This window comes from Lepidochelys kempii, chromosome 12 (genome assembly GCF_965140285.1).
Source record: "Lepidochelys kempii isolate rLepKem1 chromosome 12, rLepKem1.hap1, whole genome shotgun sequence".
NCBI classification, from domain to species: Eukaryota; Metazoa; Chordata; order Testudines; family Cheloniidae; genus Lepidochelys; species Lepidochelys kempii.
In genome coordinates this window covers 37,256,437-37,283,380 of record NC_136391.1, presented here as the reverse complement: position 1 = coordinate 37,283,380, position 26,944 = coordinate 37,256,437, and the positions used below count along the sequence as shown (strand labels likewise).

Genomic DNA, 26,944 nt, shown 5'->3' with positions numbered 1-26,944 from the left:
CCACTTGGAAAGACTAATTAAAGCACAAAGAGGAGAGGGGAAGGAAAGCAAAACTCTTGGTGCTTCAAGGGACGCAGGCGCTAATCCCAGCTGAGATCCCACAAAGCAAAACCTTCTGCCAACGCTTTGGGAGGGGCAGGGCGCTCGCAGCACCACTCCCTCAGCCTTCCCCTCCTGGCTGCCCGCTTGATTTCCCTCCCCTCCCCCAGTTGGCTGCCCCATAAGAAGTGACCTTTTTAAAATATAGGTTAATCAGGTCTGGTTTATTGTCTCGCATAGCCACGTCCCAGCCTGGCACCTTGAGATGGGGAGGTAATTGCCACATGCACAATAGGCTTTAATGTGTTAGGATGGTAAAGGAGAGAAGAGACCGTTCCTTCTCCTTCTGACCCAGCCCTGCCCTTTGCATGACTCGCTGGAGGGTACGACTGTGTGCAAATCCCATAGGGCTGCAGCCCTGCAAGCCAGTCTGCGCGGGGCAGGGTCCAGTGGGACTTTGTGCCGCTGCAGAGGTCCACATGGATCAGTGTGAAGCTTGGGCCCTTACTGGCTGCATGCCTCAGTTTCCATAGCTGTAACACGGTGGTAATTGGGGCCCCCAAGGAACTGGCAGAAGGGCAGTAGTTAATGGCTGCAAAGCGTGAGTGGGAAGATGCTGTGTCACCCTCACAGCCCCTCAGAGAGGCAGGGCAGCGCAGGGCAAATCCCATCCCCATTGTCCATACGGAGGGCCAGAGAGGCTGAGTGACTTGCCCCAGGTCGCACAGGCAATCTGTGTTGGAGCAGGGACTTGAACCCCGGTCTCCCCAAGTCCCAGACTGGCACCCTACCTATTGGGCCACCCTTCCTCTCTGCTGGGAGAGAGGAGTGATACCGATACGTAGCACGTCTCGTCTGTAGCTCTCAATGCACTTTACAAGGGAAGGCAGGTATCCTCAAGCCCATTTTGCAGATGGGGAAACTGAGGCTCAGAGAAGTGATTTTTTTCCAGTCCTTCCAGGGTCATGCAGTGAGTCAGGAATCAATGTCACCCCTCCCCCTTCCTGCATCTGCCATGATCCCTCCTGTGGCTCCTGCTGCAGTGGCAACTGACCCAAAGGAAGATGGTTTCAGACTGAGCCATAGGGGACACATATTCTTTACAGGCCAAGGGGGTTCTGGGGGAGCAGATGAAGGTCCTGCTGCAGACAGCCAGGACCCAGCCCTCATGCTGAGATCACCTTGGATTCTGCCCCCAAGAATACTGCCTCGCCTTGGCACTGTGTCCCTTCACCTCCCTAGCTCCTTGGGTCTCGTATCGCTGCTCCAATCCCAAATCCTGAGTCTCTCCTCTCCGCAAGGCCCTCTGGCTTTGGGGGGGATATTCCTGTCTACACCCACATCCCACCAGGATCAGTGACCCACACCCTGTGCCGAGAGCCGTGGGCGGGGGCTCTCCCCTTTCCCCCGCTCCCTGTTGCTTCCCAGTGAGCTGCACAGCCGTGCCGGGTGAGAGCACTGGGGGCTGCCGTCGCTCTCCCCGTTGGGTCCCATTACCAGTGGGTCAGTGCGCTGTGTGGATCTGTCTGCCCCTGCTCTCAGCTGCGGGGAAGCTACAGCATAGCCCAGGGACAGCATCGCTCGGGAACCTGCCTTCTCCATTCTAGAGGCTCAGAGAGGGTAGGGGCCTCCCGAGGGGGAGAGGACACAGTCTCTAGAGGGGAAGCCAGCATCTCCATGCCCCTGGGTGGCAGTGCAGGCTGGAGGAGGGCAGGGTAAGGGCCCTTCCCCCATTCTCTGCACATCACCCCAAACGGAATGGGGGAGAGGCCGGGCCATGCCAGCGGAGACTCGGTCCTTCCCTAGACTCCTCCCTGCATTGCACCGACTCAGAGCTCGTCTAGCCTGCTGGGTTCCCCTGTGCCATCCCCAGTGCCCTATTGTCCCTGTCCTCGCAGCCAAGTGAGTACTAAGGCCTCCCCCCACCGCCCCGAGCTCCCTCCATTTCTAAGAGCCCCAGCCACTTGCAAAGCAGCCAGTGCCCCGTGAGACGGGGCCAGGGCAGATTCGCTCCAGTGATTCATTGCGCTCAATGAACCACTAATGCTGCCGGGGAGGGCTGGGAGGGAGCTGGTACTGGATTAGCAGATGATATATGGCCCTTCAGTGCCTGCACAAAGACTCAATTGAGGGTTTAATCCTCTCTTTGCCGGGCGGGAGAGATAGAGGGAAATAACTTCATAAAGTTAGAGGGGTGAGTCACTTGCATCAGCAATGCAGAAATCAGAACGGGGAGCTGAGCAGACGATCCATCAGCAGCCGCTACTCCAGGGTTACCGAGATCTCACCGGTAATGGGGAGCCTTTGAAAGGCCAGATTAAATGAAGAATAGTCTATTTTAAACCTAATAGGGCATGTCCTGCATTCTCACTGGCGGAGATCACTCGCTAATCGCCAGGGAATGACGGATTTCTTTTCCCCCCCTCTCTCCTCCTCTCCTCCCCTTTCATCGTCACAGCCACCGCTCTGAGACAGCCAATCAAACGCAGGCCACCCGGTGCCGCTCGGAGCCCTGGGAAGCTGCCGGCGCCCTGGTGAGGAGGTCCTGCTGCTGCACCCGGGTGGCAGTGCTGAGCCTGGGGGAGTGTCGCCAATCCAGGCACTGGGGAATGAGGAAGGGCTGCCCTGTTTGCCCCAGGGCAGGATGTTTCTGACTCACGTGACTCATTTGCCTTCGCTTTCCTCTCTCTGCCCCACACTGGGCTCAGGCCCTGGTAAGGCAAAGTTCCACCACTCCTCCTCCTCCTCGTCCTCTGGGAAAGAATTTCCCGGCTTGCCCCCTTTGGCTTCTCCTGCCTGAATAGGGCAACCCCACGCACTGCCAGGGTCCTTGCTAAGATGGCCTTGGTAACGGCTACAGCGGGATTACTCCTCTCATCCATCCATCCAACCAGCAGCTGTCAGCCCCTTCCGGATAGGGCATCACCTCCTATCAACCCCAGATCTACCTGGGACCATGCTCCCTTTCTGCCATAAAGGAAGAGCAGGGATGTTAGAACACCCTGATCCCTGTTCGTGTCTCCTTTTTGGGTCCCGACCCGCAGGTTGAGAACCCTATTGATCAATCATCTATTGGTCTATCAGTCTATCTTATTCCTAAGGCAGCTGGCACCCCAGATCCTATCCCTGGGATACCCACTGTTTCCCCCTGCTCTCTGCCTGGCTGAGCCCATGCCAGGGTATGGGCTTCCCCGGCGGTGTTTGTTTCTGAAAGGAGTATTGCTAAGGGTAGGCAGGGTGTACAATCTGTGTCCTTCCTCTCGGTCAGTACTTCCCGGTGATACAGAGAGGGGAATGACGGGTTTGTTCTGCCAGGCATGATAGGCTGGGCGGGAGTTTTCCCTTCTCCCTCCCTCCCTGGCCCTGCCCCGCTGTCATCGATCCCCACTTTAGCCCCCTCTTTCAGACCCCCCAATGCACTGACCGGGTTTTGATTGAAGGAGATGGAAACCTTAGTCCTGTATTAGGAACAAAAATCATCATTGCATTATAAATGGATGAGCCGGGGGCACTTACTGCCTGGGAGGGGTGTGCCGATGGCGGCCTGTCTGCAGGGCTCGCTTTCCTGTGTCCCGCCATGCAATGCCTGATTAACCTGTTTATTTTATGGCTGTTATCAGAGGCCTGCTGGATTTATACTTGCTGTGCTGTTTCAAGCTCCATAGGCGTCTGTATCCTCCCTGGATGATTAATGGTGCCGGAGAACAAAGCTGCCTGTAAATCTAAAGGCAGGTGAAATGTGGGCCTGCTGCTAGCTCTCCTCCCTCCCACTCGCTGGCCTGCCTTATCTCAACCCCTCGCTTAATGGGAAGGGAGCTACACACAGACACACACCCCCCGTTGTGGGCCCCTTCCTGCTCATCCAGATCTGGGTCTTTCTCAGAGCGGCCCAGAGTTGCTGAGGTGTCGTCGGTGGTGTTACACTGAGGCCACCCTTTGGCTTATGTTCTTCTCCCTGATGCCCTTGCCCCCTGCCTGCGGAAGGCAAGGGTGGCTGGTCCATATGGCCCGTCCTTTCCAGCCCTGCGGCATCTGTGTGTTTTGTTCCAATCGAGTCGCCCTGACCCCTCCCGTCCAGTCATATTATCCCAGGAACACGCCTTCTGCAGAAGGTCAGAGGTGGCCCACTGGGCGCGAAAGAGGTCGAATGTGGAGGTCTGGATGCCTACAAGGCGCAGAGAATGAACAGATGTTCCTGCTCATTAAAAATTCCCATCAATGGGTTCCATCTCTTTCAATTAATTATGGCCGATGTGTCTTCTGAAGAGATTATGAAGTCTTGAGGAGCCATCAGCTGCTTGCAGAGTGTGTGCTGTGGTGGTGTTTAGTAAATACACTTGACTGATGAAGGCAGTTCCCCCGATGGTGCGGAACAGCCTGGCCCAGTGCTGTTTAAATCTTATCCGCTGTGTGTTCCAAGATGTCACTATCTGGGGATATGAAGATGGATGGGCCACCGTAAGAAGGGCAGACTATGCAAAACAATGCTCCCTCTGTCTCCCTGGGAGATAAATTCCAGACAGGAGGAACGGCTGGCTCCTGTATCAAGCTGCTTTCTCCTGCAGGATGATGTGCGTCTGGAGTGGGGGCAGGAGAAGCTTAGAGGGCATCTTGGCACCTCCCGCATACAGGCAAGGTCCATGGTCAGCTGGATGCATGGACTGCCACCATGTTTCACAGCGCCAGGCCCATCGGAACAGGTGGGGTGCTGGTACCCACGTAGCCCTCAGCTCTGTTCCTGTTGACTTCCAAAGGAGCTGAGAGCAGCCTGCAGGGGCCCTCTTCACCCTGCAGGATCTGTGGCATTGGCTGGAATTGTCCCCGCTCGCACCCTCCACTCCCCCCACAACCAGTCCATAGCCCTCCCTCTCACAGACCGTTCCTCCACGGGGTTTCTTTCTTTTCCCCTCCATGACTGTTGCCATCCCTGTTTTTTCTCATCACGATTAAGGAAATGAGTGGCCCATGTCCACCTCCAAGACAGGTTTGCTGGAGCGCTGAAAGCCCCGGGCTACTGTCCGTCCGGCTGCCGGTCCCGGCACCGGCTCCCTGCAGTGCACGAAGGATGTGCTGTTGGAGCCCCATGTAAGCCCTGCTGGGGAAGAGCCAGGTTTGGGGAGGGGGAAATCTGCTGCACAACAAAGGGCTGACTGAGCAGAACTCCCCAAAACAGCAGGGTTGTTTAAGTGGAGCTGGACGAGGGGGAGGAACACAGCGATGGCCAAAAGGCCACCAAAGTAGATAGTCCAGTAGCCAATGTCAGGTGCTGCTGTGACCACATCATAGGGTCCCAAAGAGGGCAGGGCAGCCCCACCTGACGGTGTAAAAAAAATAATCTAATCCAGTTGAGAATCCCGTTACCCAATAATACATGTGGGTTACAGTCATTGTATTGTCCTTGGGTAGCCCATTGGGCTATAAACTGAGAGGTGTGTATTAGAAAATTGTCCACAGCTGCAGTAAGGCATTGCAAACAGAATGGTCTCCCTGCACAGCCCATAGCCCCTCCACCTGCAGGATAAGGAATTGGTGAGAAATCCTTAGAGCAACTGGCAGGAAAGAGGTAGGTGGGGACTCCCAAGTCTTGTCCTGCAGGGGAAGGGGTTCACTGTCTCTTAGAGTCATAGATTGCAAGGCCAGGAGGGACCCTTGTGATCATTTCGTCTGACCTCCTGTACAGCACAGGCAGGAGACCTGCCCCTAAATCATTCCTAGAGCGGAGCTTTTAGAAGAAACATCCCATCTTGGTTTTAAAATTGCCAGGGATGGGGAATCCACCACGGCCCTTGGGGAACTGGTTAATTACCCTCACTGTTAAAATGTACACCTTGTTCTCAAAAGCAGACTGTCTAGTCCTGGACAGGAAAGGGTTAACAGGATGACTTACGTAAAGGGTTCGAGAGTGCTTTGAAGAGGCTGAGCAGCAGGCTGAGTTTGTCTGGTGATCCATGGCCCCTTCAGCGTTTCCCCCAGGCAAGAAGAGGGTTAAGGCTTCCATGGCGGTGTTAACTGGTTCCTTTCCTGAGCAGGGCAGTTGTCTGAGCCCCAGCGAAAGGGCTGGCGGGGATGGTGGTTGACCTGTGTTTCTTTATGAAGCGGCTCCGGAAATGCTCAGAAGACCCAACACCGGGAGGGGCAGGGGAGATGCTTGAACTCTGATTTTGACTTCTCTGAGCTGCTTTTCCGCCTCAGCACACCTCCAGGGTACTGCTGCACGCCGCCCACTCCTGCAGAGCCATTAGAAGGGTTTTATCCCTTCCAAGGGGCCGGGGAGAGCTGGAGAGTGCTGCTTGGCTCCCTGCCAGGGGCAACGCACGTTAAACGGGCCTGAGCAACATGTGGGCTCGGCAAAAATAACATTGCTGACATTTAATAGTGCATGTTCTCGGCTGGGAGCCGCGTGGGGTCAGCACTCGGTGGCCAAGAGCCAGTGCTGGAGCGTGGCAGCCCCTCGGGAGGGGAAACAGTTCATGGAATGGGATTTCCTTCCAAATCCAAACAAGGAGTAACCCATCAAACAAGGCCTGTCAGCCAGAAAAGCCCATGAGGTGGTTAATATTTGATCACCCGATGGTGCGTTATATGGGTTGAAGGTTATACGTGTGAAGTCCCCCCGCCCCCTCCCTGGGCTTCCCGCATTGTCCACCCGGCCGGCAGGAAGCTTGTTAAGAGGCCAGGTTCCGTCCTTTGGCATGGGGGCCCAGTGCGGTGCAGTAGTTAGAGCAATGGATTGACACTCAGGAGACCTGTGCTGAATTCCCAACTCTGCTGCTTGGGTGGGTCCCTCTTTGTGCCTCTCTTTCTCCTTCCATGCTTTGGCAGTTTGGAGCGTGGGCTCTTCACAGCAGGGTTTTATAGCTGCGAGGAGCCCCAATCGTGGCCCATGGCTTCAGTGTGCTAGGTGCTGTACAAACACAGAACAGAAAGATGCTCCCTGCCCCCAGGGGCTGAGGATGTTTTGTGCAGTGTCCAGCGCAGCAGAGCCACTTCTTATTTGGATGATTTCAGTGAAAGCAGCTTTTCCCCTTCCTTTTGGTTTAAACATTCCCCCACCGGGTTTACAACCCCCCCAGGGAAGCCCACCAATCTAGGTGCTGTCTGGCAGCTTCCAAATGCACTGGCTGTATTCTCTCTCCCTTCGCCTCTCTTCCCTCTCCCCAGGTCCTTTCCTTAGCTCTTCTGAGAGCCTGCCTGGGCTGCAGCCACTAGAGGGTGGCCCAACCGAGGCCCTGGGAGCAGGTCTGACAGTGCCGTTCCGGGCCACAGGGCTGACCTTTGTCTTAGCTGCAGAGAGAGCAAGAGTGCCCCTGCCCAAGGGGTACTGCAGCACTGGAGGCAGTCTTATCCCCCCTGGGGGGCAGGGTTAGCCCCACAGCTCTTATACGGAATGCCCACCTGCCCTTACAGAGCTCCCTTTTCCTGCCAGGGGTTTCTCCCCCACCATGCCCTCTTGGGCCCCCCAAGGATTGCGTAGAACATGCAGCTTGTGGGCACTCCTTGGGCCATACAGACCGGCCTGCCCTATCCCGGCAGGAACGCCAGTTTCCTAATGCCCTCTGTCTCTCTGTGTGTGTGTGTGTGTGTGTCAGAATAGCTGGGATGGCAAGCGAGCAGCTGCCATCCCAGCTGATGCCAGCCTTACTCCAGGAGTGATCAGCTGGCGGGCGTGCAAAGGAGGGCCCTGTCCGGATCGCTCCCTCCTCCTCTGGAGCTCAGACATATTGTCTTTTCAGCATGTCCGTGGGTCTGCGCTACAGTCTGCGTTCTCAGCCCAGCCGGGGTGGTAGTTACTGCCAGCTGTTTCCAAACCCTCCTAGTTTTATTTGTCTTACTTTATTTCAAACTTTGGAAACGTTTGAAAGCGAGTCTGTGTGTGTAAGTGCGTGCACATGTGCAGTCCTGAACTCCTTCCTCCGGTTGCCCTCTGACAACATTCCCATTGGGTCAGCTCCTGAAGCACTTCCATCTTCTTTTCCACACGCCGATTTTCCAAGCTGAGGGGCACTTGCAGAGTCACTTGTAAGTCAGGGGGATCTGCGTGTGCTGAGCCCTCCTGAAGATCGGGGCATGGGTGGGTTTACTGATCTCAAGCACTTCTCCCTGGATCTAGGCGCATCCCTGGCTAGTTGAAACGGACGGCTGTGCGAACAAAAATCACTGGGCTGGACTAGCAAACAGCCAGAGTGAGCCGGCCTTGGCACAGTCCCCTCCACCCTCATGCTGCCGCTCCCAAAGGACAGGGGATAAAGGCAGTCAGTGGGAGTCTTGCCTAGCCGTTCCCTGGACTACAGCCCAGGGAGCCTCCAGCGAGTCTGACTGCAGCAAGGCAAGAGCGGACAGACCCCTCCCGGAGGCCCATTGCTGGGGATCTGAATGGAACTGTGGGCTGGTCCTCAGCAGGGAGACCCTGAGACACCCAGGCAGGGAGCACTGAGCTAGCTCCTGGCCAGATGCATCTGCTTCCTTTGTGTCTGTCCTGCCCTGCAGGACAGTTTTTCCCTGACACTCAGGGTGGGGGGGTCATTTGTTTTCTTGTAGCAAGAAGCGGGATCAAGAGGCAGCAGCAGCAGCAGCAGCCGGGAGCGCCTGATTGCCGAGCCTCCACTCCCACAGGAGAAAGCCGGGGGCCCCGCTGTCCCTTCTCATCTCCTTGGGACGCCTTACTCCTTCGGGATCCCCCCCACCTCCGTCGTCCAGGATTCCCGCTTCCCACCTTTAAAGTGAGTCACGTGCCCGGGAGCAGGATCCACTGCATCAGCTTCCCACAGTGTCAGGTTCACTCGTGTGCTGCCGGCTCTGACACATCCCATATGAGAATCCCCCAGCGGGGTGGCCTTTTATTGCTCCTCAGAGCCCTTTTCCAAGCTTAGTTCCTTTGTGGCTGTTTTCTCTGGGGTTCCCCAAAGAATTCTGCATTCCTGGAGAGCAGGCCTTCCTGTAGGCGGGTGTTTGGTTCGTTTAGCTCCTGAAATAGCACAGATAGAAGTAACCGAGGAACACAGCAAGATCTGCAACCACAGGCTGGCTCCACCAGGCACCTGGCTTCTGCTGGTCCCTGGAGTGGCTTACCTAGGACAGGCTCCATTGTAATACTCATCCTTTCCCCTCCCACCGAGTTCCACAACGTGTTCTGTGGCTTAGAAGCTCATCACAGATGTTGCCTTGAGCCATGCGGTTTTTGTGCGACACTCCCATCCGTCCCAGCTGGGGTTCTTCCAACACAAATCCAAACCACAACTCTGAATACATCTTTTTCCATGTACATTTCAAAACCTCAAACCAACCAACCCAGGAGCAGGCGACAAATTCAAACCAAAGGTGGGCCTGAGCTGCAGAGCTGAAGGCCAGGACCGGCCCCAAGTGTCTCCAAGGACTGGGGGAGCTGGGAGGCAGCTCTGGGGTTTGGGGCAGGACAACGTGTAATTAAAACAAACTGCTCTGGAAACCAGCATTCCAAACACCAATGCTGGGTGTGTCACAAGTGCTCCTTCCCAACCCAGATCTCCCGCAGCACAGACCTAAGACTCTTGCTTCCTTGAAGGAATGTATGGCAAATGTGCTGGGTTACATTTGATTGGGGAGATCTAAACCCTGGGGGGATGGTGGCTGGATGATACTCCGCTCCCTGGAATGGCCTCTGCCAGCTAAAGGTGCTGCGCTGACAGCTCTCACCAGTGGGGGCAGCATTCCACTCAGACTGCCCAACCATCCCCAGACAGATGCTAGGGCCAGGCAGCTGCCTTCCTCCCTCTGCCTGTGGCCAACTCTCACTGAGCAGCGGGTGACTGGGTGGTTGTATTCTGCTGCGTTAACTCCGGGCAGCATGGCTTGGGGATGGCCAGGCCCCTGGAGGTAAAGTTCCCTGACAGGGGGACGCAGGTGCTGGAAGGAAGCAAGCCTGGTAGGGTACAGCTGGCACAGAGCAGATTATGGTTCTGCCTTTGCAGTGAATTTCTATGCTCAGCCACCAGCATTTCAGTAGGAGTTGCTCCTTCTTAGGGCTCTGCATTGGGAGCCCAGTCCCCTCCCCAGATCCAAACTAATGAGGATATCCAGAGGCTTGTGAATCTCCTGGACTGGGAAGGTCACTGACTCTCCCTCCATCCCTCCCCGCCAGCAGCCTGCAGCGGCCTGTACACCATGTGGTGCCTCCCAGCGCGGTCACTGAAGATTATCTGCGGAGCTTCCGGCCCTACCACACCGCTGAGGAACTCCGCATGTCCTCCTTGCCCCCCATCAGCCTGGATCCGGCCACCGCTGCTGCTTACTACCACCCCGGCTACCTGGCCCACCACCCCTTCCCTCACCCAGCCTTCAGGTAAGTGTCAGAGGCCGGGGAGAGAGGGACTGCGAGGCGCTGGGCAGCGATTGTTTTTCTCCACGCATCCAGCCAACAGCGGCTGCTCACCAAACCTTGCGGGGGCCATGGATTGAGACAGAGCAGTGCAATCAATTACCCTAGCGTCGGCTTTGGAAGCCGCACAGAAATAAGTACACTTTATCCACAATTGATGGTTCCCCGGGTGCTTCAGTACAATGGTAATAAGGCATTGCAGGGAGGTCATTTACCACAGCAGCGGGGATTCCTGCGGCTGGGCTGATAACTAGCTCCTTGAGTGTGACCCCTTCACGGCAGGCTTGTATCTGCTCTGCTGCTGGGAGCAGTGCCGAAACCCCTTTAATTATCCCCCTGCCAGAGAGAGAGGAAGGATCAGCACAGAGCCCAGGTCCCCCTCGCGGGCAAAGGATGCTGGAAAATCTCTTTCTAAGCTGGCTGTGCTAAGCTTCTCCCCAGAGCCAGAGCGCCCGTCCTGTGCCTGTACTGTACAGTTCCTTTGGCTCTCCACAGCAGCCTTGTGGAAGGTCGGGAGAGGGGCAGTGATGGGAGCCAGACTGAACCCAACCTGGGAGAGGCCTCCAAGGAACTGCCGGACGCTGTGTAGTGGTAGAGTCAGGCTAGGACTCCCATCCCTGGGGGATTGACAAGAGCCCGCCATACATGTGAAGTCACCTCTCCCACAGCAGGTGCTTTCCCTTCATAGCCACATGCTCCTGGCCTCTGCTGCCAGCTGGAGAGGGGAGCTGTGTAGCTTTTCAACCTGACCTGTTCTCTCTCTCCAGGATGGATGACTCCTACTGCCTTTCGGCCCTGCGGTCCCCCTTCTACCCGATCCCAACCCCTGGTTCGCTCCCACCTCTTCATCCTTCAGCCATGCACCTCCATCTGTCGGGAGTGAGGTACCCCACTGAGCTGCCCCACTCATCACTCTCTGCCCTTCAGTCCGAGCGGATGTCCAGTCTGACCGCGGAGAGGTAAAGGGCTCCATGTCCCGTGTCAGGTTGTGCGCAGCCCCTGGGGGCGGGAGGATGGGGAGGCCTGTGGAGATGTTAACTTGGCTGTTCTGTTGGTGATTCCAGGCTGCAGATGGATGAGGAGCTGAGGCAGCGCGAGAGGGAACGTGAGAGGGAGCGGGAGAAGGAGCGGGAGCGGGAAGCCGATCGGGAGCGGGAGAAGGAGCGGGAGAGAGAGCGGGAGAAGGAGCTTGAGCGGGAGCGCGAGAAGGAGAGGGAGCGGGAGAGAGAGCTGGAGAGACAACGAGAAAGGGCCCGGGAGAAGGAGATGAACCTGGCCAAAGCCATGGAAAGCCCATTTCTGCCGGTGGCAGAGCTGCACGGGCTGAGGAGCCACCCGGCGGAGGAACGTGTTAAACCAGCCGAGCAGCTGATGCCAAACAGACCAGGTAATTCCTCCCACGCACCGCAGACCCCTGGCCTGGAGCACTCCGGGCTGGTTGGTCTCCCAGGCACAGCTGAGCCAGGCCCCACGGGTAACTTCCATGGTGCCTGACCTTCGCCTGGGCCTAATGTGAGACTCGCAGCCCTGGGAGTTTGCATTGAGTTCACCTGGAAACTCACAGCAAGATTCAGTTGGGAGTCACAAACCAGCCCGTGCTCCAGGATCTTGTCCCAACCCAAATAATTGCCGCTGGGTTCCTCTTGGTTCCTTCTGATTGCTGAGCCATTTCTGAACAGACGGGCTGCTCTTGACTACAGGATGGGGTAGGCTTGCCCCTGGCAGCTTCCCGACACTAGTGACGCACCAAAGCTTTGTCCTTCTCTAGCTCCCTCCATCCCTGAAATGCCACAGATGTGAATTTAGCCTCCTCACCCCCAGGTGAGGCAGGAAGGGGTATTAACCCCCTTCCACAGATGGTGAAACCAAGAGGGTTTGGGGATTTGCCTGAGACCCCACGGGAAGCCTGTGGCGAGGTCAAGGCTAAAGCCTAGATCTCGCAGCTGCCAGTCCTGGCTGTCACTGCACGTTAGTTGGACTCATTCGTATCTGTGTTGGGGTGCTGGGTTTCCAGTGGGGACAAGTTCTGGGGACCATTCCCATAGCTCTGCCTCATGTAATAAACACTGCACCTGGTTACCCACCGGGCCCATCTATCATCTGCAAACTGATTGGCTGGGCTGAGAGTAAATGACAGTTCTTGCTGACTGCAGTGCGTCCTCTTCCTCCTGCAGAGAAACCCAAGGAGGCGACCATCCCGACTCCTAAGCCTATCCAGCACCCCTTGCACCAGCCGCCCGCCTCCCACCATCCTGTGCCCAGCCTCATTTCCAGCCACAGCGTCTTCCCCCTCCCCGGGAGCAGCGCAGCCACGGCTCTTCTCATCCAGCGCACCAACGAGGAGGAGAAGTGGCTGGCACGCCAGCGTCGGCTGCGGCAGGAGAAGGAGGACCGCCAGTCCCAGGTATCGGAGTTCCGGCAGCAAGTGCTGGAGCAGCACCTGGAGATTGGGCGGCCACCGAACCAGCCGGAAGCTGAGCAACGGCCAGAGAACCCCAGGTAAGGGCTGACTCCAGCGGTGGGATGGACAGGGACTCTCTGGAGTTCTGGAACCGGAGGAGCAGAGCAGCCAGGCCTGGCTTGTGTGATTCAGGAGGCAACCGCTGACTTGGCTGGAAGCGCTCGGCTTTGCTTGTGTCCACCTAAGAGGGCTATGTGCTGTGTCTGAGCAGCTGGGCTGCTGGCAGAGCCCCTTTCTTGTTGGGACGGGCTGGCTCGGGGGGGAGGGGGGGGGCAATGGGTTAAAGAGTCTTTCCCCTTTAGGTCACTGGTTCCAATCTGGCCTGTGCTGGCTGTGACAGCAATTTAATATCTCCTGACAGCTGCTCAGTGACCTGCATGAGATAAGTCTGGTGACCTCAGGCCAGTTGCTAGTGACTAGGTGTAGCTAATTGCTACCCTTGCTGGCAGTATCAAATAACACAGACTGCAGGGGAAGCGAGCCACGGCACCCCCTAGGGGCAGCTCCTCCAAGATCAGGATTCAGGCACCCTGGCAGGGCAGGAGGAAGAAGCATGCGCTGCTGCTGCCCTGCCTCAGACCTGTTCCGGGGCTAAACCGAGTCCTGGGGTTGCAGGGCTGTCAGTGTGGCACCATTCACTGGCATTTACATTTAGTCCCAGTAAATACAGGGGGAAAATCTCATTGCTGTTTAATGAGAGGAAGAGTCCAGATTCTTTCCAGGTCTGAGTGCTCCATCAGCACTTCCATCTGTCAGGCGCCAGCTGAGCCCTGGGTACAGCGGGGAGTTCAATATGATAGCCTGCCTTCCTGAACAGCCAGGAATCCTGGCCAGCAGCCTGCAAGCTGCGTGCCAACCTAGCCCTACAGAGCAGCACCCCTCTCTTACCTTGCAGCGCCATGTCTGCCCTTGCCATTGGGAGCAGATGAGCAAATCAGAAGGGGTCAGTGGAGCAAGAGCAGCAAGAAAACACTCGGCCTCCTGATGTGGCTGCCCCTCTCTCTAAGCCTCAACATCTCCCTGCCACCTTGGGGCTGATTGATGCTGGCTTTCTTGCTCTGTGGCTGAGCACTTAAGCGCTGCTGGCTCATCCAGTCATCTCTGCCACTGGATTCCATTGTCATTTTTGGGTATCAAGGGGATTAGCTAAACTAATCAGGTATAATAGGGAGCGGATTGCAGGGCTGCACAATGACAAAGTCTCCTTTCACTCTCCACTTCCACATTCTCATGCCTCCCCAAATCCAAGCAAGTAGCTCAAGGTCACCTCCACTACATGGACCAAAACGTGTGTGCGTGGGGGCTGGGGACTGCTTCTCCCTCCTCCCCTCCCCAAGTGCAGGCTGGCTGGGTGGGGAGACTTGCATTGGAAGCGGCCACAAGGAAGTGTGTGGGTGCTAATCTGCCTTGCTCAGCAGAGGTGCTGCGTCTCCCTCGAAGAGGACTCACTCATGCTTGACAATTGAGATGTCAGTCGAGCCGGTTAACGTCCATCATGACTGAATAAGAAGCCCTGCTACCTTGCCATGTCGAATTGAATGCACATTGCTTCCCTGCCTTCTTAAAGGTCTATTAAACAAGCAGGCTGCTGTGACGGGCCAATTTCTCCAGAGCTCTGTAGCTAGCACCGGATTGATCTATACTAGACAGGCCTATAGAGCTCAGGTATGCTGGCAGGGGGGAAGCACTCCAGGTAGGAAGTGGAACAGACTGTCTCCTGCTTGCTGTGGGTGTCTGTACCTCAGCTTTCCACAGCTTCATGGCAGCTGCGATATAAATTGTAGCACTGATCTGAACTTGATGCTTCAGTGCACGGAGGTCCGGAGCTCTGAAGTGGAAAACTGTTAAATGCACAGCTTCAGCGCATGAAATATTTATTCTGCTAACAGTTTTATTCCTTTATTGGTTACTTAAGAAGGGTTTCACGGTGTCGTTCCCTTTGCACTTCTAGAGCACTGAGTGCAATGCCCCTACCTCCTCACCTTTGTTCAGCAGAACATGGGCAGAGGCTGTATCTGGGGGTTTGTAGTTGGCTAAGAAGTAGATTTACTACCTTGGGTCCTGTGTTGTGACCCACGCAGGTAAATTGCTGTTTCTGTGTGGATTCCCACTGAACAGAGCTCCTTGCAAGTACAGCAGTGCACCCACAATGATCAAGAGGCATGATCAGAGTAAGATATATATATATAGGGGAATTGACAACTAGGATGGGTCAAATAGCTAAACAAATAATTGGTGAATAAAAATGCTGAGCTCAGATGGTTAAGATCCATGGGCTCGATCAGCAGGTATTTGGGAAAATGTTTGTGAATCCGAGAGTTTCACCAGTTTTAGCCAGATGTTTAAGAACCAGAAAGGCTGTCCAATCTGGGCAAGAAAATACCATATCATATGACTTAGATGACCAATAACGAACTGGGAATTGTTTGCAAACAGCCTTGAGTCACAACTTTGTTTTTTAGGCCAATTGCTTATCAAATGCTTCTAAATAACAAAGCCATTGAGGGAGAATCCAGATCGATTTGCAAATGATTCATTAACCTAAAAAGGGGGCTAAATTCAGACTAAAGCTTAGGCATCAGAGTAACTTGATTACTGACAAACTGGTCACATGTTAAATACTCCCCAAATTATGTTGGCATTAACAGTTCTTCCCAGGATCACTTATCATTACCATGCAGTCTTTAATTCTGTAATCACATCCTGCAACAGCTGATAATGGAATAGGTCTATGGATTACGTGAATGCCTTCCACAGTTGTGTATTATCCACTGCAGTTAACTAAATGACCACTAGATGTCATGCCAGTCGCATTCAGAGGCAGTCTGAAGGCCCTTTATCTGGTTATCAAGCCTTGAAGATGTAGTCTAGCAGGGAATAGTTCTTCTGTCCCAGAGTTAAATGCCTTCATAATCTGAATACGTCTTTTCCTGCTGCCATCTCTTGGCTATATCCCTGGGAGGCCCAAGACGTGTCTTAGGGCTTGGCTACACTTGCAAGTTAGAGCGCATTAAATCAGCCCCAGGCACCCTAACTCCAGAGGTGTCCACACTGGCAAGGCACTTAGAGCGCCTGGATTCCGTGGCTGGAGTGCCCCTGGTAATCCACCTCCTTGAGAAGCATGAAACACCAGTGTGTCAGTGTGGACAGCATGTTGCATTACTGTGCTGTGATTGGCCTCCGGAAATGTCCCATAATCCCTTGAAGTCAAGTGGCCACTCTGGTCATTGTTTTGAACTCGGCTGCAGGCATGAGGATATCCCCTTTCAAAGCTCCCTTTTGGACAGCAGGCATGCTTATCTGCCCGGACAGAAAGCAAACCATTACTATGGAATGCTGCTGCAGAGACAGGTGTTTGCGTGTGTGTGTGTGTGTGTGTGTGTGTGTGTGAGAGAGAGAGAGAGAGAGGGGCAGGGGGCTGATGAGGTTTCCCCCCTTCCCCCGTCTGAACTCACAAGACAGCATGCTGACACACTCTCTGCTCCCCAAAACATAGTCTCTCCCCCCACATACACACAACACACTCCCTGTCACATTCCACCCCCCCCATTTCAAAAGCACTCTGCAGCCACTTGCACACTGGGATAGCTACCACAATGCACTGCTCTCTGTGGCGTTGCAAGAGCTGCTAAAGTGGCCACTCCACTGCACTTGCAGCTGAGAGTGTGAAGACACTGCAGCGCTTTCCCTGCTGCTGTCTCGGAGGGCTGGTTTAACTCCTGGTGCTCTACATCTGCAAGTGTAGTCACAGCCTTAGTTCTTAAAGGTCACTTGGTGTGGTTTTCTCACCTGGAGAAATCACACCACTCTAAAGAGCTCTTAAGGCTGCATTTATCAAAAGTTGAGGGTGCAAATGTGCCCATTGTTCCCACTGGGCGGTGTGCCAACTGGGTGACCATGCCTACAGATGCATCAAATGGGGAATGCAATCACCCCGTGTGGCTGTACTGGTGTGGCAGTTGCTTGTGTAGATTAGGTGAGGAATTGCACATGCATTGATGATCTGGCCCTTAAAACCAAAACAAAAGCTGAATGTTTCTGGTAAAGTTCAGAAGGAAATGAGCGTGAAGCTCTCCTGTTGCTGGTGTTGCATAGGAGCCCCCACTGCTGGTGTCAGGGGGCCCTGAAATGTACTTGCTCACATAGACCGTTTACTGAATGTGAGCCTCTCTCCCCCGGAGCAATGTGAAAGGATGCCGATGAGCAGCATGGGTGCAGCTTCCTTTTGCGAGGTCTGCTTCGGGTGACCTTGGCAGGGCACGACTGCTATGCACTCCTTTTAGCAGGCATCTATTCAAGTGTCCCCCAGTGGCACAAAAATTGTTGCTTCTATGATCCTGCTGATGCCTCCCTCTTACTTATTGTGGGTCTCTTCTTTCTGCAGATCTGGACCAAACCGCCATGAGCCAAGTGGTCGAGACCAACCACAACACTTTGGAGGGCCCCCTCCGCTCATCTCTCCCAAACCTCAACATCATCCAGTGCCCACCTCACTCTGGAACCCAGTGTCCTTGCTGGAGAACAACATGGAGCCGCGCAGAATCCAGGAGAATCACTCTCTCCATGCCCACCCTGCCCAGTATGAGCCCAGCCGACAAGCCATCCCTTTGGTGAAGGTGGAACGAGTATGCTGCCCCGAGAAGCTGGATGAAGGGGCCAGGAAGAGAGAGGCACTGGACAAATACCAGCCTGCCAGGGAGCCTGGGGCGTCAGAACATGGTGGGTTCTCCCATGGGCCCTTCCTGGCAGAACTGGAAAAGTCCACACAGAGCATCCTTAACCAACAGAGGGCCTCGCTCTCCCAGACGGGGCAGTTTGCTGAGGTCAGCCTGCCCAGCAAGCCTAGCTCACCTTACTGGCACCCGCTGCCCAGGGCCCACGACCCCATGTACGTTTACGACGAGTTCCTGCAGCAACACCGTAAACTAGTCAGCAAACTGGACCTGGAGGAGCGGAGGCGGAGAGAAGCCAGGGAGAAAGGTGAGTGCGTGAATTGAGGAGTCCCTTCAGTAGCGCTGAACATGACATCTTACTGAGGGCCTGTCTACACAGGATGCTACTGCGCTGCAAGTGAGGGCGTGACTCTACAGCACACAGCTCGCCGTGCCGTAACACCCTGTGCTACAGTGCACAAGCAGGCCGGGAGAGAGCTTTGACTTGCTGCACTTTACAGACGGTAGTAGCCAAAGTGCACTCCTGGATGGGAGAGTCAAACCCTGGCTTGTCGAGCAGTAACGTCCTACGCAGACAAGCTCTGAGAACAGAAACAAACTGAAGCAGTGCTAAAGGGCTATAGCAGGGGTCGGCAACCTATGGCACGTGTGCCGATTTTCAATGGCACGCTGCTGCCTGCCGGGTCTCAGCTGCCGGCCCTGCTCAGCCCGCTGTCGAGCCCAGGCCGGCAGCAGGCTGAGCAGGGCCGGCAGCCAGGACTCCGGCAGGCAGCAGCGTGCCATTAAAAATCCTGCCCACCCCGGCCCACTCTTCTCCGCCCCCCACGGGGGCAGGGTGAAGAAGCTTGGCCCTGCCGGCTGCTGCTGCAGGGCAAGCAAGCTCCCCCCTCCCCCACCTCTTCCCCCAGGGTGCTGAGTTCCTGCCCCTCCTCCTCTCCCTCCCTGCCACTGATGAGCTGATGGCCCTTGCACAGGAGGGGGAGAAGCGGAGCCGCAGCCCGCTCACTGCTCCAGGGAGGAGGTGGAGAAGAGGTAGGGAACGGGGGTGGAATCAGGGTATATGCCCTCCAGCCACCTGCGCTGAGCCGCTCTGGGCAGGGGGCTGGGAGTACCTCCACGACCCCAGCCCTCTGCCCTGACCCCTGCACCCCCTCACACACTCCCAGTCCCCTGCCCTGACCCCTGCACACCCCAGTCCCCTGCCCTGACCCCTGCATCCCCCCACAACCCCAGCCCTGACTCCAGCCCCCCCATGCCCTGACTCCTGCACCCCCCTGACATGTCCCCAGCCCTCTGCCCTGACTCCTGCACCCCCACACATACCCAGCCCCCCCATGCCCTGACTTTTGCACCCCCCACATTCCCACCCCCACCCTGAGCACCAAACGGGAGCTCCTGCACCCCCTTCCCCCCATTCCCACCTGCACCCTCGCACCAAATGGGAGCTGCCCAGGTAAGCACTCCATACCCAAACCTCCTGCCCCAACTCTGAGCCCCCTCCCTCATTCTAGCTCCTGGCCAGACCCTACACCCCAACCCCCAGCCTGCTCTTTCACCCCCAGCCCTGTGCTCAGTGCACTCCCACCCTCAGCTCAGTGCAGAGAGAGAGGAAGAGAATGGGTTAGAACCAGGGAGAAGGTAGGTACCCACTCTATGTGGGCAGGGCCAGGATCTCAGACTGGCAGTGGGCTGAGCGGGGCCAGCAGCCGGGACCCTGGCTGGCAGGAGCCGGCGGACGGAACCCCAGACCGGCAGCGGGCTGAGTGGCAGCGGCCTGAGCCACTGCCAGTCTGGGGTCCCAGCCGCCAGCCCCGCTCAGCCTGCTGCTGGTCTGGGGTTCTGGCTGCCAGCCCCTTGCCAGCCGGGGTCCTGGTCACAGATCCCGCTCAGCCTGCTGCTGGCCTAGGTGAACGGAACCCCAGGCTAGCAGTGGGCTGAGCAGGCCGGTGGTGTGAGATCAGCATTTTAATTTAATTTTAAATGAAGCTTCTTAAACATTTTGAAAACCTTGTTTACTTTACATACGACAATAATTTAGTTATATAATATATAGACCTATCGAGGGAGACCTTCTAAAAAATGTTAAAATGTATTACTGGCACACAAAACCTTAAATTAAAGTGAATAAATGAAGTCTCGGCACGCCACTTCTGAAAGGTTGCCGACCCCTGGGCTATAGCTTTGAGCAGGGGGAACTGGATGGATCAGAAGATTGGAAACGAACTGCAGAGCCCTTAACCTCTAGGGCAGAGGCTCAAACCCAGCTGAGGCCAGCAGGGGATGAAAGTTGTGACCATCTGACAGCCTGGGTGAAATTATTCAGGATGGGGATGTCTTAGTCCAATTCCTGTTGAACAAGTCTCTGTCTCTCTCACTCACCCACCACTGTGGCTGGCTCTCACTGGCACTCCTGTCTGTGTCCATGTAAAAGACAAAGATTAAATGGGCCGTGTTCCTCTGAGACAGGGGCCAAATGCATTGGCTGGGCAGCACTGCCATTGGCCCTGCTCTAGAGATGAAGAGAGGACAGGAGTTTTCAGCGCTGTGAATCCTGCTCCGAACACAGTAAAGCAGCAGCAACATTGTCACTTCCGTGGGGGGGGGGAGAGCGTGAGTGCATGTATTGTCCAAGACAATTAAATAAGGACAGTAACACCTTTGATTTTGAACAAGCGCTGGTAGTGGGGTCATGTGTCTCCCGGGGAGTTAATTGACACCTCTGCCGAGCAGACGGACCACACTGCTGTTCCCATTGCCTATGCAAATCACGCTGAAAGCCAAATCAGAGCAGCTCTGTAAATCCTCCGCTGCAGACATGCCCAATTAATAAATGATGAACTGAGGCTAATAAGATGGCTTTAAATATTAATAGGACTGTACAAGCAGGGATAGGAACAACAGAGGTAGGAGATGGCTTTGCGGTGGGGAAAGAGGGATTTGGGGCATGGGAGCTACACAGTCATTCTCAACTGAGGCTTGGGGCTACAACTGTTTCCGGGCTGCTGATCTCTCTGCTGCTGACACATGCTGTGTCTCAGATGGTGGCTCTTGTCTCGCCGGCATGCTGCAGTTCTCTTCTATTCCCTTTTGGCACCACACGTTCTGTTATTTCTGCTTTGCACTTGGCCCACCTCCTGCCTCTGCCCATTAACTCTTTGGAGCCAGTGGAAGCAGTTGACGGCACAACAGGCTGCTGTGCTGCTGTGCACATGAGCCTTGTCGGCTGCACCGTTGGGTACTGTGCCAAGGTGACACGCTGGTCACTCCTGCAGTGCACAGATGCTTCTGCCATAAAAGTGAGACACACCACTCCACCCCCTCCCTGCAGAAGTCTCCCTTGTAGTTCATGGCTTCCATGTACCCAGGAGGACATCCTTATTTGAGGCTGTTCAACAGGGCTTGAACTCTTCACTGGCCTGGCTGGGCATATCCGAGAAGCTGCTTTCTTGTGACAGGCAGGGAGCAGTTACAGATCTGCAAGGTTGCAGATGTTTAATCTGAACAACTGTAGATGCTGCAGACCCAGTGTGTTGCAAATTCTACACGTGACTCCGAATGCTTGAGGGAGGGGCATGGGCTATCAGCCACATGAGTGGGGAGCTGGCACTTGCAGAGCTTTGAATCTCATCTCACACTGGGGAAGGCCATTGGCTTCAGGGGAGCTCCTCCTCATATGCAGGGATTCTGATCTCATCTGCAGATCAAAATCAGCTCCCAGTGTATTGCTCAAGTGTGGGGTGTCAGTTTAGTTTGAGTTCCTCTCTCGGCAGGGAATAATTGTGAAAGATCAGCTAATATGATCACACACACACAAGCCTGTCTAAGTACACAAACATACATGCCTATTCTGAATGTTCAGTTACCATGACTGTACATCCAAATGACCAGTGCAAAATCATCATAGTTGCACATGCACTTGGCTGTAATAAATTGTCTCTAATCATGAATCCCCCTCCAATAGGATTATTTGTAACGTCAAACTACTGAGCAGCCTCAGACAGCTGCATTTATATGAAAAACTAACCCATCAACAGCCTGTCAGGGAAATTATTTCTTCTTCTCCCACTCCAAACCCAAAAGGACCAAGCCGCAGGATCGACAAGCCCTGAACCAATGGCGGTCTGAGAACTCCCAATTCTCTGCTCATCAAGACTAGAAATGGGAGCTTTATCCCATTGGGAAGGAGACTTCCCAGCTTTCCATTGGGACCCACAGCACATTCTGCTAGCCTGTGACAAGTCCCAAGATTTCAGCCATTTATGTGCTATTATTCCGGAGAGAAAAGCCATTTTTGTGATGAACTTGTAGAGGTTTATTAGTGATAATTCCCCCCTTTTGCCTCCAAATCTTGGCCACTTGCCCTCCTGGTACTAAAAGCAGCTGCACTTCCCAGGTGGAGGCTTATGAATAAAGGACCAGCGATAGCTTTAAAGCCTCTTTCAAACATTTTGGAAACAGGCTTTCTGTGAGACGTTTGTCATGTAGAGACTATATTCCCCACGCATCATAGATGCGTCCCAAACTCCTGCCAGCCACCCCTGCACCCCATGTGGTTCAGGTAGTGACATGTAGGTACATGTACACACACACTAGACTGTTCTTTTCCCTGTGTAATGGGCCTGGGGAAACGGACTGAAATGCACTTGCAGGCATATTGCACGGCATGGCCTTCAGCCCCCTGAGGGTACAGCCAGCCGCTTCAGTAAATTACGCAGCAGGCTGAAAACAGTTCCTGCAGGGAGCCCTTTGTCCAGGCACAAGCCCTTAGATCTGGGCAATTCTTCCAGGCCTCCTTGCTGAGCCCTCCCAGCATGTCACTTGGCTGGGATTCATCGCAAGCCACCCAAGTCTGAGTTGATGGAGCTCTGGCGGGTTCTCTCAAGTGCGGGGGAGGGAGCTGTCTGTCCCGCCTCTTGGCCTCACCATTCCACTTTGCATCTCTCACGCACAGGCTACTACTATGACCTGGATGACTCCTACGATGAGAGTGATGAGGAGGAAGTGAGAGCCCATCTCCGGTGTGTTGCTGAGCAGCCCCCGCTGAAGCTGGATACTTCCTCAGAGGTATGCCAGCTGTTTGATCCTGCTGAGGTTACTCTTGAGGCTTTGTGGTCAGTCCTAAGGCTGAGGTGCCCTGAGCCAGCTCAGATTCTATGTGGTCACTGAGCATTATGAGGCAGAGCAGCCTAGGATACAGCCACGGTATGTTTCTTGCCAGGAGTACCATTGAGGACACTGTGGCTTTGCTCTGTATAGATTCTCAAACCTTTTCCACTGCAGAGGTAAATAAGTAGCAGCAGCAGGAGGCAAGCCGCAACCAAGGGTCACAGTGAAAGGATGGAAGGGGTGTTTTCAGACAAGGAAGGAGGCTGGGCAAGGTGGAAAGATACAGTGAGGGTGTTTCGGAGAGTTGATGCAGAGGAGAGACTGAGCTTTTCTCAGCTCAGAAAAGGGGCTGTAGGCTCATCATCCTCTGACTGCCTCACTGTACCCGAGGCTTAGCCATGGCTTGCTTAGCCCATTGCCAGCCTTTGGAAGAGAGCCTCTATTAATATGTAGCCCACTGCACTAATCATCTTCCCAGCATTTCACCAACATTAACTAACCTGTGTGAGACAGGGGAATGAGGATTTATTACCCCATCGGGCAGATGGAGAAACTGAGGTAGGGAGGTAAAGTGACTTGCTCGGGGCCACAGAGAGAGAGAGAGTGCCCAAGCCATAACCTTCCCTTACCCGTAGTCTGTTTGTGTCTTCAGATTGCAAGTCATTCGAGGCGGGGTTGTCTCTTTTCTGTGTCTGTATAGCACCTAACACAATGGGGCCTCAATCCCGACTGGGGGGCCTCGGGTGCTACCATACTATAAATATTTAAAAACAACACCAGGAAAAGAGGTGCTCGGAAGTCTGCTTTCCAGTCCCACGTCTGGACCGCTAGCCTGCAGCTCTCTGATCTGAACAAGCACAACGGTGCACTTTCCATGCTCCCTGTTGACAGGCTAATTCAAGCTAAATTGTCTTCAGCATTTAGGTTGGCCACCAATTCTGTTCCCTTTCCGGATGGCTTATACATCTGTGGTTTGGGAGGAAGTGAACAGCTCATTCTCTGTTTAAAAGACACTGGGTTTCCCATGCCACTGATTTTAGTATTATGGATTCCTTTCCAGACTGCGTAAGCATCCCCAGAGAAGCAGTGTGGTGCACATGGAATTATACCCCCATAAACCTATCTAGACAGAGAGAAATATATGACAGGGAAACATGACAGCAGGGTTTTTCATTGTTCAGCTGAAGAAAAGTCCCACTGAGCTTTGAAACTACTTATTTTTGTGGCTTTTCCCATTGCCAAACTCCAGAAATTGGAGTTCCTGCAGCTTTTTGGCCTGACCACCCAGCAGCAGAAGGAGGAGCTGCTGACTCAGAAGAGGAGGAAGAGGCGGAGGATGCTGAGGGAGAGGAGTCCATCTCCTCCCATGGTCCAGAACAAACGTCGGACGCCCTCACCGCGGCTGCCGCTCTCTACGCGCTACAGCCCTGATGAAATGAACAACAGCCCCAACTTCGAGGAGAAGAAGAGGTTCCTGACCATTTTCAACCTGACTCACATCAGCGCAGAGAAAAGGAAAGGTACGGCTTGATCCCTGCAGGCCAGTGGGTGAGGGGGGGATGTGGAGTGTTGGATTCTGCAGATGAGGCTCTAGTTACATATATGGCCCCATCACTATGGTATGAGGAAAGGAGAGGGAGCTCACAAAGCTGGTGGCCATGGGCTTTAGAGCAGCACTAGGAGAAATGTCTCGATTCCATGAACTTCTGTGTCACAACATGGTGATGGGCTTTTGCCCTGTGATGACATGTTGCCTCATGGTGCTATGACTTCCCCCCTAAGAGATGAGCAAGTAAAGTACCACCTCCGGTCCCCAACCCCACTCCCTACACATAGCACCCCCTAAGGTTTGAATTTCAGAAGTGCTGAGCACCCCCAGTTCCATTAGTCAGGGGGTGCTGCAGGTTCTCAGCACCCCTGCAAGGCGGGTCCTGAACTTCCGGGACAAGTGTCACTAGTCTGAGTTGAAGATGCCCACTTAACTCTTGATTTCAAGGTTTTCACTCTGCTGCAGGCTGGTTGGATCTGCTTTGCTTCTCCGGTAGATCCAGCCTCCCCTGTTCCTGATCTGTACTTTGGTTGTGGTGAGCAAAATGAGGGCATTTTCCACTGCCCAGGACGAAACCCTTTGGTGCTGGGGAGATAAAAATGGGCATCCAAAGGAATGTTTATCCAGTCGTGAGCCTGAACACATGAATGCCATCTCTCCCAGGACATGGCATGCAATCCGTCAGAAGCCTGGTGGGAATCTGCACAGTGCTGCAAGACAGTAGCACGGCTCCACTGGCCAGGCAGTCACCCCCTACCCGGAGCCAACACAAAGGGCCGTTCGTGTCCTGTTGTTCAACAGGTTTCGATAGATCAGTTAAGCTGATGCAGGAAGCATCCCTTACCCCATGCTCACCACCACCACCACCCGGATTATGGATAGTGCCGTATGCTGCTGGGTGGGCACAAGCAGTTAAGCAAAATGCACATTGCAGGCTCTGATTTGTAGCAACTGCAAATTCAGCTGATGTTCCTTTGCTGCCTTTGTGCCCAGTGCTGGCCAGGTGCCATGTTCATGTCTGTGTGCTATAACTCCAATGAGACTAATTTCCCATGTATGCACTTGCAAAGCCGAAAGTTGCCCTGTGCTGTCTGCTTGTGGCATCTTCCTACTTATCTCTGCTCCAGTGGGCAAAGGCTGCACTAAATCTCAGCTTCCCATCCTGCAGATAAAGAGAAACTGGTGGAAATGCTCCATGCAATGAAGCAGAAAAGTGTGACAGCAACAGTGGTGGTGAAAAGCTCCCCGCGGGACAGTCCCAGTCTCGCCTCAGCTGGTAAGTAGCAGGGCAGAGAAGCTGATGGAGGGAGACGAGGGGGATGGAGCGGATGGACAGACCGCCATGGTGTTCCTGAGAATTGGATCATAGGGACTAAAAAGTGTACCTAGTGGGCCTGATAATCCTCATACTTTGACTGGTTTTATTTCGATGTCAGTGAAATTACCCCAGGATGAGCAAGAGGAGAGCTGGGTCCAACCAGTAATGACTTCATAACTGAACTGGATATAATGGGCGACATTCACTTGTCATTCTGCCCATTCCCCACTCCTCCAAAGACAGACAGGTGGCTTTCACAGTAACTGGCTAATGCAGAGTATGTTGAAGTGATGGAGGTGGGAGGGTCAGGCCTTCTGCAGGCTTGGTGTTGAAACACTTCCTGAGTCAGATTTTCAAAGGGCCTCTACAGCATGTGCAGAGCCCACTGGGGTGCCCTGGGGAAAAGTTGTGCACAGTCATGTGCCAGACAGTCCAAGGTGCAGTGCACTGATCTGCAACGCCTGCTGTGGGGGGCAGGTGTTAAAGGTCCTTTAGCATTACAGGCCCACCTAACTCTTGGCACAGGATTTCTCTTCCAGCCCCAGCCAGCTGGAGGTAGATCTATCCTGTGCTGTGTGAATGTACCTTCTTCTAGAAAACAGCAAATCAACCAAAGGGCAGTGTGAGAGCCCTCCCCAGAGCCATGATGTGTCCAGCCATTCAGTAATGCCTCAGGGCAGGCAGGGACATTCAAATCAAGCATCCCAAGCACCACTAGAAGCTAGTAACTCTGTAATGTTTTATTCCCCAAAGAGCCCCTGGTGCAGCAATTTCCTGTGGATTCAGATAACCCTGTTGGTATCACCACCTCCTTGCCAGACACGCAAAAGACAGCAGAGCCCAGCAGATTAGAACAGCTGAGACCACATGAGCTCCAGAGGGCCAAAGAACCAGCTCCTGTCTCTGCTGAGAAGCCCAGGCTGAACGATGGGCACACCGGGAAGAAGAGCCTGAGCATATTCAATTATGTCAGGGGCCCTTTGCCTAAGGATATCCCGGTGCCACTCTCTCACAGCATGAATGGGAAGAATAAGCCATGGGAGCCCTTCATAGCTGAAGAATTTGCACATCAGTTTCACGAGTCTGTGCTGCAGTCCACACAGAAAGCATTGCAGAAGCACAAAGGTAATGGGACAGACTCAGAGGGGAAATGGAGGGGGGAGACAGCAACAGTATATATGTACAAATAAGAGCACTGCACCAAATTCTCAATGAGGCTTCCATCTAAGCTCTGAAGCAAGTGTCCGCACTTTTGCACATGTAAGATTCTGCATGCAAACTTTTTTCCTCACCTGAGTTTTAGCACATGCAGATCCTGAATAGAGGCCAAATTTTATTTGCTTGTACAATGTCAGGTACATCAAACCTCCAGTTTGTGTACACAAACGAGATCTGCATGTATACATGGGAGTTTGTGTGCACAAAAACCTAGACGTGAAATAAA

At 54.2% G+C, this 26,944-nt stretch overlaps 1 protein-coding gene across 4 annotated transcripts in view; it reads left to right on the top strand.

The window, feature by feature from the left end:
• GSE1 (Gse1 coiled-coil protein) overlaps positions 1-26,944 on the top strand; it is a 361,908-nt gene that overhangs the window by 324,409 nt on the left and 10,555 nt on the right. For 3 of the 4 annotated variants that reach the window (XM_073308113.2, XM_073308111.2, XM_073308114.2), the window contains 10 exons: positions 8,578-8,759; positions 10,157-10,357; positions 11,161-11,352; positions 11,458-11,780; positions 12,568-12,892; positions 17,239-17,834; positions 22,479-22,591; positions 23,883-24,153; positions 25,351-25,458; positions 26,254-26,625. In XM_073308113.2, the coding sequence (XP_073164214.1) occupies positions 8,578-8,759; positions 10,157-10,357; positions 11,161-11,352; positions 11,458-11,780; positions 12,568-12,892; positions 17,239-17,834; positions 22,479-22,591; positions 23,883-24,153; positions 25,351-25,458; positions 26,254-26,625 (2,683 nt within the window). The remainder of the gene's footprint in view (positions 1-8,577; positions 8,760-10,156; positions 10,358-11,160; positions 11,353-11,457; positions 11,781-12,567; positions 12,893-17,238; positions 17,835-22,478; positions 22,592-23,882; positions 24,154-25,350; positions 25,459-26,253; positions 26,626-26,944) is intronic. The other variant, XM_073308112.2, reaches the window with a different exon arrangement.